The following is a 21,587-nucleotide window of genomic DNA, read 5'->3' as shown; positions in this document are numbered from 1 at the left end:
TGTTTGTTTGTTTGTTTGTTTGTTTGTTTGTTTGTTTGTTTGTTTGTTTGTTTGTTTGTCCTCTATAGACTCAGCCGTCTTAAGAGCTAGAGAGATGAAATTTGGCATGGATACTCATTAGGACTAGGAAGGATGAAAAATGTTTTCAGATTTTTGGATGACCCCTTCTGAAGGGGGTCGTCCATACAAGACAAATATTGTTTTCACGATATTGACTTTACTTTTCGTCGGATTGTGTTGAAAATTTGCACATGAGTGTGTTGAAAGACGAGCAATCGATTTCAGGTGTCAATTTTTGTGTAAGGGGTCAGACAAAGGGGTCGTCCATATTAACTGCTCGCTGTTTTTGCGATATTGACGTTATTATACATCGTATCGAGATGAAAATTGGTACACGATAGTTTTGAGTGACGTGCAATCGATTTGAGGTATCCAATTTTGTGTAAAGGGCCGGCAAAAGGGGTCGTCCATATTAACTTTTCAATATCTTAGTGATATTGTCGTTTTTATACATCGGATTGGGATGAAAATTTGCACATAGGTGTTATTAGGGACAAATAACTGATTTCACTTATCCAAACTAAAATCAGGGGTCGGCCAAAGGGGTCGTCCATGTTAACTATTCACTGTTGATGCAACATTGTCGTTATTATACATCGGATTCAGACGAAAATTGGTACACGAGGGTTTTGAGAGATTAGCAATGGATTTCAGGTATTCAATTCAGTTTGAGGGGCCGGCAAAGAGGGTCGTCCATATAAACCTTTCAATATTTTTGCAATATCGACGTTATTATACATCGGATTGGGATGAAAATTTCCACACGGTAGTATTCAGGGACAGACAATCGATCTCGGATGTCAAATATTTTACCAGGGGTCGACGAAAGGGGTCGTCCATATAAATAAGTTTTTCACTCTTTTTAGCAATATTGACGTTATTATACAATGGATTGCTTTGAAAATTTGCACACGGCAGTTTTTAGGGAAGGGCAATCGATTTCAGATATCAAAGTTTATATAAGAGCCCTCGAAAGGGGTTTAGCTTTTTTGCAATAGTTGCGTTGTTATGCAATGATTTAGTCGAAATTTATACACGTGGTTTTTGGTTCCTGCTTATATATTTAGTACCAGACAACGGACGAAGTGATCGTCCAATATTTTTGCAATTAGGCCGGAACAAATATCAATTTCTTCTTTTGTCACGCTCCCTCCCCCCCTTCGAAATTTCCAAAAACCCGAAGGGGGAAATAAATAAAGTAATTTATGTAAATTCCAATAAAAAATTCCAATATCTGAAAGATTACAAGACTAAAATACAAATTTGGTTTAATTTAATTCAATTTAATTTAAGAAGATGGGAGTTATTTCACCATTTGTTCATTATTCATTATTTGATTTATAGGTTTTGTGCAACAAAATACTATGCAATTCCGTTGCATACAAGCTTCCGTGCAATTTATTCCAATTTATTTGTTTTTCGCATTACTTTTTATTGTCCCCCCCCCCCCCCCTCCTTGCGATGTTCCAACTCCGAGTGACGAAAGAAGGATTTGAAATTTGTTCCGGCTTAACTTCTTAACAATGAATCTGGAAAATGCTTGGCAATTGACTTTCATACAAACTGTTCATGACATATTCCAAGTTGAAAGCGAAACGGAGTTCGTATGGGATCAGCTAGTCTTTAAATAACAAGTAGATATTGTTATCAAATAACCCCAGACTCTTTGGAATAGATAATTTTCTTTCATCAAAACGTCAAACGATGATTTGATGAAGCGTAAAAAATGTTTAGCAAACGATTATAGAAATTTTAAAATACATTGCCTGATTCGTGAATTGCGAAATGATTGTATTTTGAATATGTTGTTAGGTTATATAACTGCTAAAAACTGTTGAAACAGTTGTATGGGAAAACTTTTCTGCAAACAGTTAGCTAAAGGTTTAAGAAACGCTATTATTAATAGTATGCAGCATATCGAACTTTAATTATTATTGATGCAATTTGTTACGGTAAATTTTGGATGATTGAAAGTCGCTCCCTTTTTTTGCAGCAGTTCTTAAACAGCTCAACTAAAAATTTATTTCTGCTGTTAGTTAAATGAATACTTTGATTTTTGATTAATACTCACAAATTTTAGTGACCTATCTTCTTCAAATTTAGCCCTTTTGATTTCTATGGCCTTACAATAAAGCTGCCTTACAGCCGACCTAATTTATAAATTTCAGGTAAGTATTTAATTTTGTTTCAGGTTTTGATTTTTGTACTCACGATTCCCTTTTCTTTTTACAGATGTCGATTGTGTGCAGTTTACCGATTTGGTTTCAATTATTATCTCGAGAGGAGTTCTGAGAATCACTGGAATGTGGTTATCTCAACTTCGGTTTCTCCGTTCTAGAAGAATCTTGGTGTTAGAAACTAATTATCAATCCTAAACATCTTTCGACTTACGTTTCTCGATGAAACAGTTTGGTTAAATTGCTCTCTAGCTAGAAGTTGGATTATGCAGGTTGTTAAACGAATTACTTAACCTCGCAGTACCTGTACATAGCGGAAAACAAGGATTGAGCTTATATTTTGTCGATAATCATCAAATTGAAACTAACCTTCATTTGAGCTTCTCAGATCGCTCTCTTTTCACAGAATTATGGGTTATACAACCGTATTTCTTTTAAACTTTAGTTTGAGAAGTTTTCAGAAATTGACAATCTTCAAACAGGTGGTTTTAGTTTAGACAATTCTTTTTCTTCTCCCTATTTAATCTATCTTTTCTCTCCTAACCAGACACCTGTCATTCGCTTTCCTTTTTGCCTGCTATTCTGACGTTCGGCGGCTGTGGGCCGTGTCAACACCCCCAACCCGTAACTCCGATAAACCTAAGGTTTCATCGGTTTTACTTCCTTCTCCTAACTCTAACACAGCTAAGTTGACAACACTGCGGCGATGCACTCCATGAGCAGTTCGGATCAGCGCTTGACGAACTGTACCGTCCGGTACTACGACAACTTCATCAACGACACCTCGAACCCACTGCTTCCGGTCCTTTCCGTTCACGACGAAAACTAGATCATCCTTTTCAATCTTTCTTATTTCCTGGAACCACTTCGTGCGTCGGTTGATTGTTGGGAGATATTCTTTAACCCATCGCTGCCATATCTTATCTGCTAAATATTGCGATCTGTGAAAAATACTCCTTAAGGCATCCGCGAGCTCTGTTTCTGTTTTTGATTGAAAATCTTCTTTTTGAACCGTCCTTAAAAAGTGGTTTGGGGTAAGCGCTTCTTCAGAAGAGTCGTCCTGTGGTTTATAAGTTAGTGGACGCAAGTTAATCATCTCCTGCACTTCTGATAAGGTAGTCCATAAGATTTCGTCCGTTAACTTTTTCCCGTCATCAAGAGCCTTCATCGATTCCTTAACGGATCTAACCATTCGTTCCCAAATACCCACCATGTGAGGGGTCGCCGGAGGATTGAAATGCCATTTAATTTGAGGAGATACAATCGCTTCAGCACACTTGTAGTTGATCGATCTGCATATTTCGTTCCAAGCTCCAGTGAAGTTCGTACCATTGTCCGAAAAAAACTCTTGAGGAGTTCCTTGCCTGCAGATGAATCTGCGAATAGCCATAAGGCACGACTGTGTTGACAGACTGTATACCACTTCCAAATGAATTGCCCTTACAGACAGGCACGTAAAAACTGCTACCCATCGTTTCTCCGTACGACGCCCTACGGTGACTTCTAGCGGGCCCAGATAATCCACACCAGTGGCTTGGAAGGGTCCAAGCTGGGGTGTTATGCGCTGCATCGGCAGGGGTGACATCAACGGCGCATGTGGCACGCAACGGTGCACCTTGCACCACATACAGTCTCTAGCCACAATACGGATAGCGCGACGCAGTCCTGGAATGTAAAACTTTTGATTTACCTCATTGAAAATGGTTTCGTGGTTACCGTGCCCGAAACGCTCATGATATTGTTGCAGGAGTTTGAGTGTTATGTTATGGTCTCTAGGTAGTATGATGGGAAACCTTTTGTCAAATGGCAAGTATTCCGCTCTTTCGGTGCGTCCTTTCACACGCATGATACCTTCGTTATCGAGCGTAGGAGTAAGCTTATATAATTTACTAGATTTTTGCAGATGATGTTCCGAACTGTCCCGTTTGCTGTCCGAAAGATTCAATAAAAATCGTACTTCATCCGGGTAACTATCTATCTGGGCCATTTTCCACAAATATACCTCTGCTTTGCTCAATTCGTCGCCGCCAAGCGGACGTAGTGTACAGTTCATCTTCTTCATCAAAAGTTGTTCTTGTTTTCCTTCTACCTTTGAGCAAAGTATTGGTATCCCACCTACTTGGCGCTTCAAATTCGAAATATAACGGTACACTGTAGCTGTGATTCGTAGGACTCGATTCCATGATGAGTATTTTTCTACGTTAATGATAGTAGAAACACCTTCATGATGTAACATATAACATGATTTGATCTCTTCTGCAATGTTGGAAGGTTGTTTAATTTGTTCTGGCCAAAGATTTTCGGAATCATGCAAAAAGGCTGGGCCATGGAACCATGGGCCGTTTGAGTCAAGAGGTAAACATGGGTTCCACTTAGTGAGTACATCCGCAATATTTTGCTTACTCGGAACCCATCGCCAGTCCGATACATTTGTCAACTCTTGTATCTCTGCGATTCTAAACGAAACAAATTGTTGGTAATTTCGTGGTTCCGACGTTATCCAGCTAAGGACTGTCCGAGAGTCAGTCCACAAGAAACATCGGTCGATTTTCAAACTATGGTTTTTCTGAACTATTTTCATAATTTTTGCACCACGAACAGCTGCCATTAGCTCGAGACGAGGAATTGATATTCGTTTTAAAGGCGCTACCTTTGCACTGGACATAACCAACGAAACCTTGATACCACCACTCCATTTCACACGAAAGTAGATGGCACATCCATAGGCGTTTTCACTGGCATCGGTGAACGCGTGTACTTCCAAAGATTGAATTTCACTTGAACGCAGACTTCCAGTGTAACAGCGCTCTATACGTAGGTCTTCAACAAGAGAAAGAACGCCGGTCCATCTTTTCCATTTTGCGAACGAATCATCATCTATGAGCGTGTCCCACTCACAACCGCTTCGCCAAAGATCTTGGATTAAAATTCTCCCATGGACTGTAAACGGTGAGAGCAGCCCCAGGGGATCAAAAAAAACCATCACGCAACTTAGGACTATGCGCTTTGTTGGTCGCGAATCCCCTTTTAGATAGCATTGAACATTGTCTCGATGTGCAGTAGAAAACGAAAAAACATCATCGTGCGGATCCCAGATAATTCCCAGGACACGTTCAGTTTCCGTTTCCTTGTTCTTGTTGAAATGGACATTATTATCCAAATTGGGCTCACCTATTCCTTCTAATACAAGATTGGAGTTAGACACCCAATTTCTAATATCAAATCCGCCTTTACTATGAATCTGTCGCACTTCGGTAGCCAGATGGATTGCTTCTTCCGGGGTGTCGGTGCTATGGTAATAATCATCAACATAATGATTATATAGAATCGCATTAGCTGCCTCTGGGTATTCTGTTGCAAATTCGTTCGCGTTACGGTTTTTCACGAATTGAGCTGAACACGGAGAGCATGCCGCTCCAAAGGTCGCTACATCCATGACGTAGGTCGTGGGTGGCCTGCACGGGTCTTTCCGGAACAAAAACCGTTGCGCCTGTCTGTCGTCAGTCCTTATCCGAATTTGGTGGTACATCTCTTTTATATCGGCACCGAAAGCTACTGGTCGCTCACGAAAACGACTGATTACAGCAGGAAGAGAAACCATCGTATCGGGCCCTTTCAATAATTGGGAGTTCAAAGAAACACCGTTTACGGTCGCGGCAGCGTCCCACACTAGGCGCACCTTACTCGGCTTTTTTGGGTTCAGGACCACATTCAAAGGAAGGTACCAAGCTTTATGCTTTTCAGTTTTCGTGAGTTCATCGGGGGTTATTTCATGAGCGTAGCCTTTCTTCAAATATTCTTCAATTTGCTTGCAAACGTTGACATACAATTCTGGTGTTCTCGCTAAACGCTTTTCAAGCTGTTGCATACGGTTAAACGCCATACCATAGCTGTCCGGGAACCAGATATCGTCTTTGTTCCAAAGCAGCCCCGTTTCTAAACGATTACCGATGCGCACAGTTGTTTTCTCCAGTAATTCACGTGCGCGTTGGTCTTCCTTTGATTCCTTGGTCACAGTCACTGGGGATTCTTCAACAACGTATTGGACCTTGATCAAATCATAAATCTCTTGATTGGTAGGTTCGGCATGGATTCCAACGTAGGCGTTTGGTTGCGCTACTTGTAAATTCTGAATTGGGCCATAAATAGACCAGCCTAGTTTAGACCGTACGGCAACCGGATCGCCAATATTCCCTATCTTCGTCTCCAGCGGTGCAATAACTTCTAAGTTGTTTAGACCAATTAGAATACCAGGTCGGGCTTCTAGATACGATTCTACTGGAACGTCTTTTAAAAAAGGGTACTGTTCCTTAAGTTTTTCGTGATTCAAGTTCTGTTTCGGCAGACGAAGATCTGATACCGTTCGTACGTTCCGGAGCAGCAATTTTTCATCACCACTTCGCGAAGAGATATGCATATCGGCTCGTATGGATTCCTTTTCGATTCGCGAAACATCAGCTGTCCATTTGATGGTTAGCTCATCCTTTTCACCTACTAATTCTAGTCTTTTCGCAAGTGACTTTTCCAAAAGGGTCACAGAAGCACCGTCGTCAAGAAAGGCCAGGGTTTCCACAACTGATTTCCCGAAATATAAACGTACTGGAACCACCCGAAACATAATTCCGAACGACGTTGGAAAGTGGGTATTCATGACGACTTGGGTCGAATGGAGCAGGGGGTGGTGGCGCTCACGACATTCGCCAACATCGCAACGTATACGATGGAATCTACACGGAAGTCTGCCATGATCATTTAGACAAATATGGCAGAGTTTCCACTTTTCGGCAAGTTCAAAACGTTCTTCTTTAGGCATTCCCTTGAACACATCACAGAACCGCAGACGGTGGTCAGTGCGACCACAAGCTTTACAAGGCTTTTGAACATTGGATGTTTCCTGATAATCAGTGTTGTGGCTGAAAACAACAGCTTTTTCTTTGGGTTTTAATCTTTGAGTATCTGGCGCAACCCTTACGTCAACGTTCGTTTCGCAAATCTCTGCTACTACTTTAGAGAGAAAATTAGCGAACGTACGGAGATTCACAACCGTTTTTCGTTTCTTGTATCGTACCCATTCGCGTTGGTTGACAGCAGGTAGTTTGCTTAAAAGGTCTTGGATTAACGTCGGATTGTTTAGGTGATTTTGCAGCTCAGCAGCTTCTAGGTGGTCGCAGAGCAGCTCCACCGCATTTCCGAAAGGAATATATGAAGCTAACCTGTCGGCTTTAGGCGACTCTAGCTTGCGAATTTTCTCCACGTAGTGTTGAAGTAACAACTCAGGGCGACCATATAAGCGACGGAGTTTTATTATCACTTTCGAAACGCATTTCGGAAATAGCAACAGTCCACGAACACTATCTAAAGCTGGTCCCGTCAGGCTTTCTTGCAGGCGAACCAAATTCTCCACGTCGTTGTAGCCACAAGCCTCAGTAGATGAGGTATAGCTGCTAATAAAAAGAGGCCATTCCTCTGCCTTTCCGGAAAACGATGGTAATTTGCGATTGATTCCATGCCTCGCAGACAACTGCGCCTTAGAAGGGCCTACACGGCGTGTCCTCAACCCTTGTGAAGATGTTGTTCGTGAACTGCGACACGAAACCTTCGAAGAGATCTCTTCCACAGACTCATTTCCCATATCCGATTGAGAATCAGAAGTATTTGATTCAGATGAACTCGTTTCTTCTCCATTGGATCCTATTTCCTCCAGATTATCGCATCGATTACTCTGCTGTGGTTGTTGTTTTTGCTTAGACCGTTGCAACGGAGTCGACGTCTTACCGACTTGGCTTTCCGGCTTGGCTCCTACGCTAAGTTCTGCTAATTCCTCGTCTATAGCTTCCATTCGAGTTCGGTAAGACTCACGCATCTTTTTTATTTGTTCCACCTGCGATTGTTTTTCTTGCAGCGCCTTTTCTAGCATTGCTTTTTCCAACTGCATTTTTCGGTTTCGTAATTCCGCTTCAATCTCATATTGTCTTGCAAGCAATTCCAATTCACGATCCTGCTGTTTTATGGCTAGCAATCGTTCAGCTTCCTGTTTTTCTTCACTGCTTAATTGATCTCCTTCCTGCGTCTTCAGCGTATCGTCTTTGACATCATCTAGAGGATTACACCGTTGCTCGGAAGTAGCGCTAGATTTTTCGGAACCATCCGTTCGTTTCACAGCACCCTTCCGTCCGGCCTCTTGCTTCTTCAGGTACTTAGAGTATAGTTGCTGACACGCTTCAGATGGGCAGAACCATTTTTTTTGCTTCTTTACTTCGTCAGTTACTCCTACGCAGCGATAATGGAACCATCCGGCGCATCCATTGCACCCGACCATCCCTTCGTCCTGCATTGATGTTTCACCGCACGCATCACAGGGCGTCGCGGTGAACTCATGTCTTCCGCCTGTGGCCATTGAAGGATTATCCGTCGATCCGTTAAAATTTTTGAGATTGTTACGGTAAATTTTGGATGATTGAAAGTCGCTCCCTTTTTTTTGCAGCAGTTCTTAAACAGCTCAACTAAAAATTTATTTCTGCTGTTAGTTAAATGAATACTTTGATTTTTGATTAATACTCACAAATTTTAGTGACCTATCTTCCTTCAAATTTAGCCCTTTTGATTTCTATGGCCTTACAATAAAGCTGCCTTACAGCCGACCTAATTTATAAATTTCAGGTAAGTATAATTTAATTTTGTTTCAGGTTTTGATTTTTGTACTCACGATTCCCTTTTCTTTTTACAGATGTCGATTGTGTGCAGTTTACCGATTTGGTTTCAATTATTATCTCGAGAGGAGTTCTGAGAATCACTGGAATGTGGTTATCTCAACTTCGGTTTCTCCGTTCTAGAAGAATCTTGGTGTTAGAAACTAATTATCAATCCTAAACATCTTTCGACTTACGTTTCTCGATGAAACAGTTTGGTTAAATTGCTCTCTAGCTAGAAGTTGGATTATGCAGGTTGTTAAACGAATTACTTAACCTCGCAGTACCTGTACATAGCGGAAAACAAGGATTGAGCTTATATTTTGTCGATAATCATCAAATTGAAACTAACCTTCATTTGAGCTTCTCAGATCGCTCTCTTTTCACAGAATTATGGGTTATACAACCGTATTTCTTTTAAACTTTAGTTTGAGAAGTTTTCAGAAATTGACAATCTTCAAACAGGTGGTTTTAGTTTAGACAATTCTTTTTCTTCTCCCTATTTAATCTATCTTTTCTCTCCTAACCAGACACCTGTCATTCGCTTTCCTTTTTGCCTGCTATTCTGACGTTCGGCGGCTGTGGGCCGTGTCAACACAATTGGAAGCGATAAAACGATTCTATAAAACATGCTTCGGATGTTTTGCTTACGATAATCAGAACTGCGTTACGCTTTAAATAATAAATCATAATTTTCAATGATCGGCCAATGCTTGTGGTCTTCATTCTGACTATATCATCTGAAACTTGTTGAGGCAAATGAAAGATTAGAATGAGCATTTTTGCTTGTGATGAAGCTCCATTTCTTCGTCTTTGCTGAGGAGAAGCCGGTGGCTCCGGAAAGAATTTTATTAACTCTGGATTGGATGACGTAAATATAGATTAACTTCGCAAAGAGAGACAGAGATTGTTAAATAAAACAAGTACTATATACGGCGCTTTTTCCAAGGATTTTGTCTTCAGGATTAAACTACATTCGCACTGTATTCAATTGCAATTGTTAGGTTATGGATATTGTGGTTATATGAACTACAAATATTCTTTTTTATTTAACTGAACGAGCATACTTAGAAATATTATTCAATCAAGAACAAATTGATTGTCTAATACATTTATTCTTATCGAATCACAAAAAAAAATTTATTCACAGTATGCTTTTCTACGAACCCTGAGAATTGAGCGATTAATAATGCGGATGCAGCAAAGTTGTTTTTATTTTTCAGATTAATTTAGCTGTGTAAATTTCTATCATTTTAAGGGCCCGTTTTTCTCAAAGCCATCACTCTAAATCCTTTCAAAACAGGTTATGCTATCTCCAAAAAATCTATAAAACTTTAAGCGTTTATATGTTCTTCTCGATTGTCAAGTCAGTTTTTCAACTTGGCTTGAACGCTAGTTCTTAAAACTAATTGAGTACTTTATTAAAACAGGTACCAAAACCCTAACATAAACAGGAAAGTATGTGTTTTATTGAAGCTTTAGCAATACTTTTGCAACTTTTTTACAACACTCTTAAGATAGTGTTTTATTCAAGTTTTAGCAAAACTTTCAGGTCTCTTTTAAAACACACGATATGTGAAGCATTTTCTATGTTTCAATGAAACAGTTTTCAAAATAGGATGCCATTTAAAAGTCTTCATAAAACAATAATAAAACTTAGAAAAAAAAAAGGCAATTGGCATAATCTGTGTTACTTGGGATCCTTTTATCAAGATAACAAACTGTGCAAAATTTAATTTTGATTGGATCACTCTCAGGCGACCCTCAAACACCTTGAAGTTAAAAAAGGTAAAAGAAAAAAGGAAAAAAGGTAAAAATTTTAATTAAACAATTATGATTAGTTCTGGAAACACTGTAAAAACCTTAAAAATTAACCGAAGTGAAGAGGTTAAGCTTACGAACCATTTTTTTAGGACACAACATTAAGTTTTGTTCCAAGAAAAAAAAGGTGTAGATCTTTTTGTTTATATTTTTCCGTACCTTTTCTATGAGTTTAAGCTAAATTAAAGTGATTTTAGTAAGAATTGATAAAGGTCTAATTTAAAGCCTTACTGCTGCACACATTTTAATGATTTATACAAAATGTAGCCATAGGTCATTTAAACAAAGGAGCCTCTTTCTAATATCAAATATTTAAACTAGAGATGTACCGAATAGTGGTATTCGGCGAACGGCCGAATACCGAATTTTGACCTTTTCAACTATTCGGGCAAACGAATATTCGGCAGAATATTCGGTCGAATATTCTATTGAGTTTTTAATGAAAAAACTTAAGTGATTATTTCAATGCTTTTTTACCTTCCATATTAATGCCTCTCATGTTTTAAAGCCGATTATTTTCATCCAGATGATATTGTCGGATTAAGGCGACGATAGATGCAACGCTGTGCTGTGTGCGCATTTCAGGTGAATTGTTGAGTTCATTTGAATCACAATACATTATGCAGGATAGTCAATCCTGCAAAACGTTCAACGCTAGAAGGTAATGTTCGACAAGATGTGGGCGAAATGCTGGGCACGATTTTCAACAGATGCAGTCAACTTATCTGCTTTGCCGATGACATTGATATAGTCGGCAAATCATCTGCGGCGGTGGAGGAGATCTGCTGCAAACTCTGCATCTTGAAAATCTTGGCTAGAAACTTTCCCATGGTTACACATAGAAGCTTAATCAGTTTCAGTAGGTGTTCGTAAAGAATGCTAATCAGCCTGAAATATAAGTTCTTCGAAGTTCATTTCAGTTGCTGAAGAGAACTCTATGCAGCTCTTAAGGGATTATCAAAGACCTTCTAGGCGCTGAAAAAAAACACGGTTGACAGATTGCTCTGACAACCAGATGACAGTTGTTAACCATGTGAACCACTTGACCAAACCTGCTCATCCTCTACGCTACTGTTTAAAGTTGTTTAATTAAACTACCAGACAATATCCCATAGCTCGCATGTGAATGGGTTTTCAGGATATTTCATTTTTTGTTCTATTTTTATGAGACTTTCGGTGGGTTGAAAAATGTTAGAAAAAATTTTCATCATCAGCTTTTTATTGAATCACATAAGGAAAATTAACAACCGTTTCTGAAACACACAAATGCCATCGGCCGGAGATCAAAATTAACTTTCTTGCCAATAACAGCTAGCTGGGCCTCCGGGAGAGTGCGAGTGTAATCCGAACAGCCCCTGGCCGCTGTGATCTACTACGGAAATACTTGCCTCAGGTGCCTACAGACTGCACTAAGCGTCATTTCAGTGAAGATTTCCCGAATTACATTTAACTTAACTAAAATCTCCTTCCATTTTGTCTTCTTCCGGGATTGTTATTGATTCCTTATTTTACTAACGTAAACATCACCATGAATTTTGACAGAATAATTTGACAAGTCGCTTAACAGTCGCAAAAGTTTTTTAAACTCACTAAAAGAACCATCAATGGTCCATAAGAATGTGATTAGCGAACGTTAAGGAACTTCTTGAAATAAGTTGCTTTAAATTCGTTTAGGAGTTCCGTTATCATTATCTTTGTCTTTCAAAAGGCGCTAAAGGTTTCTTTGCAACTTTAACGTGACAAGGGTACCTAGAGATCTCCTAGAGCTTTTGCTCAGCCAATTGTGTACTTCTAAATGCCATGGTTAAGTAAGTATGCGACTTTTGATTGCTTATATAGTGACAGCTTTCCAATCCAAATGAACGGCACAATTCGTTTTTGGAGACACTCGTTTTGGTATAGTTCCGACGTCGTTGTCTTAATTGTTACGAAAACTTTCGTTTTTATGCGACAGCTGCAAATGCCCTGTCAAATCATTAATTTTCGTGCAAATTTGTCGGTAAAAACCAATTTAAATTTGACTGGAACATCCCTCCTGTTGCCAAGTAAAATTTTTGACCTGGGATTTGCCCGCAGTCAGCCTTGACAAAGGTTTCATCGTCCATCAGAAAACACCCGTCGAAGTTGGTCAGCACCTGGTCCAATTTGGCTGTTTGCTAGCTCGATACGACTTAGTTCCTTCCAGGAGTTGAATTTTTCTCCCGATACTATGGGAAGCACAGAATTTTCTGGCCGAGTCACGGTTCGAAAGATTGGAATTCCTCTTAATCGTCTTCAAAATTTTACCACGCAGTTTCCGGTAGATAGTTTCACTCGCACGATTGGCTTGAGGCTTCCGAATCGTCGTCAATATTTCCTAATATCATTTGATAACGCGCCATACAATATTTCTGGGCAATTTCAGCTTTAAAGCTAGCCTAGATGCAGACCACAATGGATTTTATAAACAACTGTGCACAATTTTTCCCTTCTTTTGGCTTCCATGTTATTTTTTTACAAAGTATAGTCGATTTCCGGAATGTTAAAAACACATACGTGAAGCTGACAAAATTCCCGATACCTGGGCGCCAAGAACTTCCAAATCCGTCCACCAGGAGCACCGCAACATGAGCAAAAGATTGTTCTCCAGGTCAGGGGCGGTCAAACAGCGTCTGTCTCGCAGCGAACGGCTGAATTTATGAAATGTGGCTCCCGCCAGCTAAGTTCAAGATGGCGGCCTCATCGCGGGATAGAGCTAACAACATACTTGCCGCTCCTGATAAATTCACCGTTACGTAAACTGAGATAAGAAATGACCGAACTGGAACTTTGGCAACGACTTTAAGCATGAAAACTACTAGACCAGAATCAGCCATTTCCCGGCTTGTCAAACGAACAGCTGATTTCTCATTGTTTACAAGTTTTTTTGGCAACCTCTGGCCCGCTGAATAACAACAACATTAAGCAAGTTAAATAACCGCGCACTATCTTATGCCGTATTTTTTTTTTCACCCTGGTGGTCCACCGGTTGTGCACCAAGTGCTGTCAAAGCGTTTTTTTTATATGAAGATGACAGAAGCTGGTGCACAACCGGTTGGCCACCAGATGAAAACAAATACGCCATTAATGTGTTTCACACCAAAATGATTATTATTTTTTCAAAACAAAAAACAGCAACAAAGCGGACCAACCTCTGTCTCAGGAAAAACCTGATTGGAACTTGGAATATTTTTACCCTTTCCCAGCCAGGTTAGCTGGCTCAACTTGCTAGAGAAGCTAGCCGCCTCAAGCTATAGATATTGGGACTGAGCGAAGATCGTTGACCTCACACTGGAGAACACAATACACAATACGAGCAAGTACTACATTAATCTAGTTTACTAGGAGAACACGCTACTCGGGAACCGAAATGGTGCTTATTACCAACCTGATCTCACCCCGAACAGGTACTATTGCAGTCGGACCGTGTTAAATCGTGTACAAAGGCCTAATTACCTAAGTATTTAGGGGTGATGATCGATGACAGACTCAGGTTCACTAGTCATGTCGATTACGTGTGTAAGAGAGCGGCTATAGCCGCGGCCGCGCTCACGCGGATGATGTCTAGCTCCGCGGCAATCCGAAGTAGCAAGAGGAGGATACTGTCAAGTGTGACCATGTCAAACTTGCAGTACGGAGCGGCGGCCTGGAGGCAGGCCCTGGAAAGACAGTGTAACCTTTGTCAGTGAACACCGGAACATCTCGCCCCAAGCCACCTGTGTAGTGGCGGGCGTTATGCTTATCTCGGTTTTGTTAGAAGAGGATGTCTATTGATGCGATAAAAATGAAACGCAAAACGTACGATATCTCGCCAATGAGGATTCGATGTCCAACTGGCAGCAGCTTTGGGACAGCTCAGCGAGAGGAAGGTAGATCCATTGTCTGATCCCGCACATCGGGAGCTGGATCGGAAGAAGACATGGTGAAGTGAACTTACATGTGACGCAATTCCTGGCTAGTCATGGATGCTTCATGAAGTACCACTACCGATTTGGACATGTGGCTTCGCCATATTGCCCAGCTTGTGGTGATGAAGAGGAGACACTCGAACACGCGGTGTTTGCCTGTCCGAGGTTTGTGGCGGTACGTGCCAATATACTTGCCTCCTGTCGGCTCGACACGACAGTAGACAACGTGGTGCAGAGGATGTGTACGGAAGGTGGTAAACCACTGTCGGGGGATACCCACGGGTGGAGAGGCTCTCGATTCCGGGCGAATCTTTCGAGTCGGTGTAGGATGTCGTCACTGAAACATCCGAGTCTAAGCGTTCAAATTCCTTAACGTGTGCCGTGATAGGCGCGAGTCCAGGACAAGCTGCTTTCGATCTGGCAGACGACGGGCAGAAAAAACTGCGAGAAGACAGAAGAGTGCTCGGAGAAGACCGACGGGGTTTAAGTAGTGTGTGTCCGACCCCACGGTTTAAAGGTTCAAAGATAAGACAACATCTTCTGCGTAGCGGATGCCGTGGGTGCGCCGCGTTTGTCTGTAGGATGCTCCATCTTCGTGGAGTATCTGAGTAGGTTCACAACGATCGTGGTTGCGGGGATATGACTTTACCATCTTCGCAGTGGAAATCGTTGGAAAAATGAGTTATTCCACGATCGGGGAATACTCACGGGTAGAGTGGCTCTCGACGCTGGGTCATCCATTCGTGTAGGTGAAGGATGACGTCTTTGACGGTAATCATCCGAGTGGTTGCGTTAAGTTCCGCGCGTATTCTGTGACAGGAGCGAATCTTGGAAAAGCTGCTCTCGATCGGCACGCGGTGGGCATAAATGGACCTCGAATGGAACCTCGAATTCTGGGGATAAGAGGTCGGGCGTCGAGTCGTTAGAGGAGAGGTCAGACCATGAGTCTTCAAGAAAAGAGGTCTTTGTGGTCAACCCCGAGTCTTTACGATAAGAGGTCGCATCTCGAGTCGCGAGTAAAGAGATCAGGCCTTTAATCAACAAGAGGAGGGGTTTATGTGTTTACCTCGAATCATTACGAGGAGAGGTCAGATCTCGAATCGCTAGAGGAGAGATCGAGCCTTGAGTCGTGCTGTTCTTGAACCTCGAGTCGATGCGAGGAGGGGTCGGATCTCGAGTCGTAAGAGGAGAGATTAGGCCTCGAATAACGAAAAGAAGAGGTTTATATGGGAATCTCGAGTCCATGCGAGAAAATGTCGGTTCTAAAGTCGTTAGAGGAGAGTTCAGACTTCAAGTCGTATTGATGAGAGGTGTTGCTAGAAGCGGTCTCGTCAATGAGTATTGCCTTGGAGCGTACTAGCGTGAATAGACTTCCCGCTATTGAAGGATAGTGTGTTAAACAGTTCGAAGTGGGAACTAGGTCTGCGCACTATGAGGCAATTCCATACAATGAGGCGGCAAAAAGTATGATTAGGTGTTTTGGACTATTTAGTAATTTTTTAAAATTTTGTAGGAAAATACAAATTTTTATAAACAAAGATATTAAAATACAAAAATATCTTCATTTCATGAAAAAAAATCTATTCAACATTATACCGTTAAAATGATTGGAATTTTTTTTAAATTCCATTGATATTCAAAAATTATAGCGAACAATTGAACAATTGTGTTCAAATTGATTCGATTCGTGGATTGGAAATTAGAATTAGAAAAAAAGGTTTTTGGGATAAAAGTTTTTTTTTTTCAAAACTGCCATGCCTGTATGAGGAAAAAACTACTTTAAATTAAGCGCATACATAATTTTCATAAATTCCATTCCAATATTGCCTTCTTTCCGATTGCAGCTATATGGAAAAAATAACAATTACACCAAACCAATGAACGTTTTAGATATTTACTCTTACTATTTATCGATTGTTAAATTATGCAAAAATATTTATCTATCAAATTTCCATTTTTTTTTATCAGATAACCGAATTCTTATGACAAATAATGTTTTTTTTAATTATTCAAATATACAAGTACGTTGAAAATATAAGTTTTAGGTTAAAAAAACGTTTTAATTTCGTGGTTACGTAGAAATTTTTTCGAAATTTCTTCTTTTCTGTAGCTTTTTCATCGTAAAAATATACGTAACAACACATAATAAATTTAAAAAAAAAATTGTCATTCTATTATTCGAATAGTTACACTTCTTTTACAGACGCCTTTAATTTGTACTAGTTATGATTATGATGATATTTTTTTAAAATTAAAAAAATAATGTGACCACCAGATCAAAAACGATTCTTCATAATAGTAGATGTCGATATCTTTTTTGTAAATGTTTGTTAGTCCAAAGACGTTCATATTGAGTCTTTACAAATAACAAATAACGGTTTTGTTTTCACATTTTTTAGTTTGTTCAGAATATTTAATTATTTAAATCCATTGTCCATTTTTATTTAGTATGCAAAGCAAAACAGCTTCATAATGATCCTTCGCAGCAACACTAAAGGCTAGTGTCACTGTGAGACAGTGAGACGATAAATAGTTGTCTTCACTGTTCCGTTCCGTATCCTTTTAAATAAAATAATAATAACAGTAACATTTGTCTTTTTGTTTCTTAATTTGATTACATTATATATCATAATTTTATTATATTTATATTGTATTATATTCCTATATCATATCCAGATACAAATGATCTTAGAAGGAATGCATCTGGGGATAACCTGAAGAAATTATTGCAAGCGGCACGGGTAGCCGGCCATTGTAGGTTTTCGAGGGTTGGATGCCTTCCTTCGACGAACCATCGGACCGTGGAAGCCCTAGAAGAAATTCGAAGGCCAAGCCACACAGCCATAGGCAGGACCTTGCTACCGATGGGGGAACCATACATACATACATACAAATACAAATTTTTATAAACAACTTTTAAAGTAGGATGCTTGGTTCTTTTGAAAACCGGGTTTTGGACTAATTGATCAGTAAATGATAAATTTCATCAAGACATTTCATGAAACTCAAGAGAAAAATGTGTGAAATGATTGATCAATTATGAGAAACATTTTTTTCGACAAACCAACATCAACTTTGTTGAATTTATACTCATTAATGGATATAAATTACCTATTTGCATGATATTTTCAGTTTTATTTGACTATAACTCAAAAAACGGTGCTTTAAGGTGCCTGGAATCTCTTTCATTGTATTTTAGGAACTTAAACTAGATTTTGATAGTGAAAAGAGTATGGGGAAATGCGGGAATTCTTTTTGGCAAGTTTTTAAAGTTTTGACTTTTGAAAAAAAATAACTATTTACTCCTTTTTATCATAGATCAATATATCATATGGTGTACTTTAAATTTAAGAAAATTATGTTTTTCATAGAAATATATGTGATTTAATTTTTTTTTTCATCATATAAATTTTTCAATTTTTCAAAGTCTGATATCTTTGGTGCGTTCAGTATCCAAGATAATGAGTTGAAAAACTGTGAATATCTGTCAAATATTTATTAAGTTGTTAACTAGTAAAAATAAAAAAGCGATCCGATAAAGTTTAGTTTTTGACTTTTTGCCGCCTCAAATCCCATAGTGCTGCGGCCCCAGGTGGAGTTTAGGGAGTAGAAGGTATACACGAAGTATATCACGAGTCTTTCCATGGTACCTACCCATAGACACGGAGTTACAAACTGAGGGACGCGGTGGCTTACATGCCGTGAACGGGTATTTAAATGCCACCTGTGGTTACGAACTTAAAAAAAAACACGGGAACGAGAAGTTGGTTTCCTGTTAAGCCCGCAGGCCCATGCGGCCTTTATTCTATGGGAACCGATAAACGAAAGAATAATCGTAGCCAGATTCAGAGCTCGGGAAGAAACCTTACAATATTTGAGTGTTATGAGTCAACTGATATGCGAAAAAAGAACAGTTTTACAGTCAACTGAACAGCGTGGTTCACAAAATTCCGAAGGTTGATATTCATATCCACTTAGGCGACTTCAACGCAAAGATTGGCTCCGATAATCAAGACGTTGAACGCATCAGGGGGCGCCATGGTCTAGAACAGATGAGCGAAAACGGAGAACTGATTGTAGAGTTCAACACCGCTCTTCCCCCATAAGGTCACCTTGGTATCCCGAGATGGGAGAAGGAGCTTTCTTGAGGTCCGCAACAAACGGAGCGCAGACATGGCATCAGACCATCACCTCACCCTTGGTGAGATACGACTGAGAGTTCCGCCTGTCCAACGGCGCACGGAGAATATCGGATGTCGATAAGACATCCGCCGGTTGGAGAATCCAGCAGGGAAAAGAGCATATGTAGAACGGCTGAGTCTTGGAACTGCCGATAGACGAAACAGTCGAAGAACAGTGGTTTGGAATCAAGAATTATTTCATCACGACGAGCCATAGCCTAGCAGGCAGTGATTGAATTTTGCTGAGCATGAGTTGATCAACCATCTCTCGCTCAACGCTTTACTCGGAAGCAAAGGTTGCTTTGAGGCAGCGAAAACGACAAAACCGATGATGTATACGCTCTCAACATGGCCGCCTTCATGAAGCAATATACATTCGAGGCAGCGAATCCAAAAAACCAAACGAATGGCTCTCACTCATCTCCTGTTACAACCTTGAGAGAACCGAATTCAAAAGGCAGAGCAAACCAGAGTCTCCTCGTTTGTGCCTGGATCGAATGCGTGAGGTTTTTCTGCTATTGCTATTATTGCACAGCAACCGCACGCAGGCAGCTAGTTTTTTCATTTCTTTTTCTTCCCCCCTCTTTCACCATACGTTGCGGGCCGTGCAACGCAATAAGTTCGGTTGTTTTTGTTGTTGCCTCAACCTTTGCGGTCGGCTCGAGTTATTCAAATTCAACAACGTAAATGAGTATGTGTGCCTCGTCTTCTTCATGCATCATGTAGCAACCGAACGTTGAGAGAGTTCGTTCGGGGCAGCAAACGGATAGTGTCTCTCAGAGCAGATCCTCCTCATGGGGGGAGGTTTGAATGAATGTATATGTATCGTCTCCTGTATAGCTATGCGAGGCCTCAAAGTGTGTATTTTGAATGCCTCTGATGAGAAAATTGGTGAGGATTTCAATCACTGCTAGCAGGTCAGCTGATGACAGATCGAACAGATCAGCACAAACGTTGGACTGAACATTTTGAACAATTCTTCCGAGTCACGAATAGCGATGGCCAACAGAACCGGCAGCTCGAAGCGCCAACAATAAGTAGCCTTGCCTTGTCAGTACAAATGTTGCACCGTCTTTTCGCTGACATTTGGGATACTGCAACATTTTCGGCCGACTGAATACAGGGTATCCTCGTTAGTCATACCCCTATAGCTTCAAGGGCCTCAAATAAAAGTAAAGGTAAAAAAAGCGAATGAAACAGCTGTAGAATTCTACAGAAAGCTGCTTTAATCCATTGAAAATATACTGCATAGTCTTTAAACAATGCCTTTCAAAAACGGTAGAAAAGCACCATGGGGAAAAACTGGACCGACCTCGGCCCAAATGTAGCATAAAACCAAAAACTCATTTTTATCCCGCCGGTGTGAAACACCCAAAAGGCCACCAAAAATTGCGCATGCATTTATTGCTCCCATTCAAAATGAATATTGTACACGGCATGGCGAGGTTAGTACACAGAAAAAAATAATTGCTGTAAAATTACGGCAAATATCCTGTAACAAAAAGGAGCAGGACATTTACCGTAATTTTACAGGACGAAAAAAAAGCAGCATTTATTTCTACGAGTGCATATTATTTTACAGGCTGCTTTTAAATTACAGTAGGGGAGAATGAGGATACTTGATCCCTGGGGATACTTGATTCCTTAGCTATATCTCGAAACTGGAATTTCTAACAAAGATCAAATGTTCTAGAAAAATGTGCCAAAATGAGCAAAATAACAATGCTTGTAGTTTAAAAAATTTTAACAAAATAATTGTTCGAGTAATTGAACTTTGTTTGAAAAATTTCACAAAATGTAACTTGAAGATCTTTTTTCATCACTTTAAAATGTTCCTTACATGGGAAAATTATGAAAAAAATATTTGTTCCAATGTATCAATCGTTCGAGCGTAAAATAAACTTCATAAAGCCATATTTTCAAAGCAATGGAAAATTCTCAACTTTTTTCTGATTTTTTTTTCTAAAATGATGATTATGGGTACAATTGATCCCCCTTCCAAACGGCATATGCTTCGTCTGAATTGATCGTTATGATTGCTGATTACGAAGTTACTAATATTTATCCAAAAACTAATATTTACCGAACAATTGTCTGAAGAAAAGAGCGAAAATAATTAATTTTCTCCTAATTATAAAAAATAGCGCCTTTAAGTATGCAATGTCATTAGCGTTGAGACAAAGTTATGGAATTTTCTTCTTATGCCTGCTATAAATTGTGAAATGAGAACAAACATGACCAAAATAGTCAATAAACATTCTATCTTGGGTTTTGTTTGATTTTCATACAAGGATTAGGGCTTCCTGAATAAAAGATCAAGTCTCCTTCAATAGGGGATCAAGTCTCCCCCAACTTCAGAAAAATCGCAATTTTTTTACTCTCACGAAAATGCTTCTAGTTTATCAAGGGGTTCAAGTATCGTTCTAATTTTTGGAGCATAGAAACTTGAAGTTACAAGCTGTCAGAAAATGTCAAAGACGGCGAGTTGCTAAATTTTTCCAAAAAGATATGGTGAAAATAAGAAAAGGGGATCAAGTATCCCCACTCTCCCCTACTGTAAAATTTTGATTCATTTATTTTTTTAAGTTCGATTTGTTCATGGTTTTTCGAAAATAGTTTTAATTAAGATTACAAAATAAACCAAATCAGATAAAATCGAGAAGAAAAACTTTATTCTTAATTTATTTATACAATATGTGAACATTTTAAAAACAATATAATAATAATTCCACT

At 39.7% G+C, this 21,587-nt stretch overlaps 2 protein-coding genes across 3 annotated transcripts in view; both read right to left on the bottom strand.

Moving 5' to 3' along the window:
- The window catches only part of LOC129740952 (uncharacterized), a 479,426-nt gene that overhangs the window by 421,135 nt on the left and 36,704 nt on the right, over positions 1 to 21,587 (bottom strand). The gene's annotated exons all lie outside the window — the stretch shown is intronic.
- LOC129741473 (uncharacterized) lies at positions 4,637 to 8,634 on the bottom strand. The gene is made up of 2 exons (XM_055733212.1): positions 4,888 to 8,634; positions 4,637 to 4,693 (listed from the first exon to the last, which is right to left on the bottom strand). Exons 1-2 carry the CDS (start codon positions 8,632 to 8,634, stop codon positions 4,637 to 4,639), a joined length of 3,804 nt encoding a protein of 1,267 aa, XP_055589187.1.

Source organism: Uranotaenia lowii, chromosome 2 (genome assembly GCF_029784155.1).
Source record: "Uranotaenia lowii strain MFRU-FL chromosome 2, ASM2978415v1, whole genome shotgun sequence".
In the NCBI taxonomy this organism is placed as follows: domain Eukaryota; kingdom Metazoa; phylum Arthropoda; class Insecta; order Diptera; family Culicidae; genus Uranotaenia; species Uranotaenia lowii.
The sequence above is the reverse complement of the archived record's forward strand: the minus strand, read 5'-3'. Positions and strand labels throughout refer to the sequence as shown.

What these genes read in the sequence shown, in the direction of transcription:
- LOC129741473 (XM_055733212.1), bottom strand. Translation starts at nt 8,634, where the DNA reads ATGGCCACAGGCGGAAGACATGAGTTCACCGCGACGCCCTGTGATGCG. An exon ending in TGGTTATGTCCAGTGCAAAG is followed by an intron (nt 4,694 to 4,887) that starts GTAGCGCCTTTA and finishes TGTTTCGTTTAG; the next exon opens with AATCGCAGAGATACAAGAGT.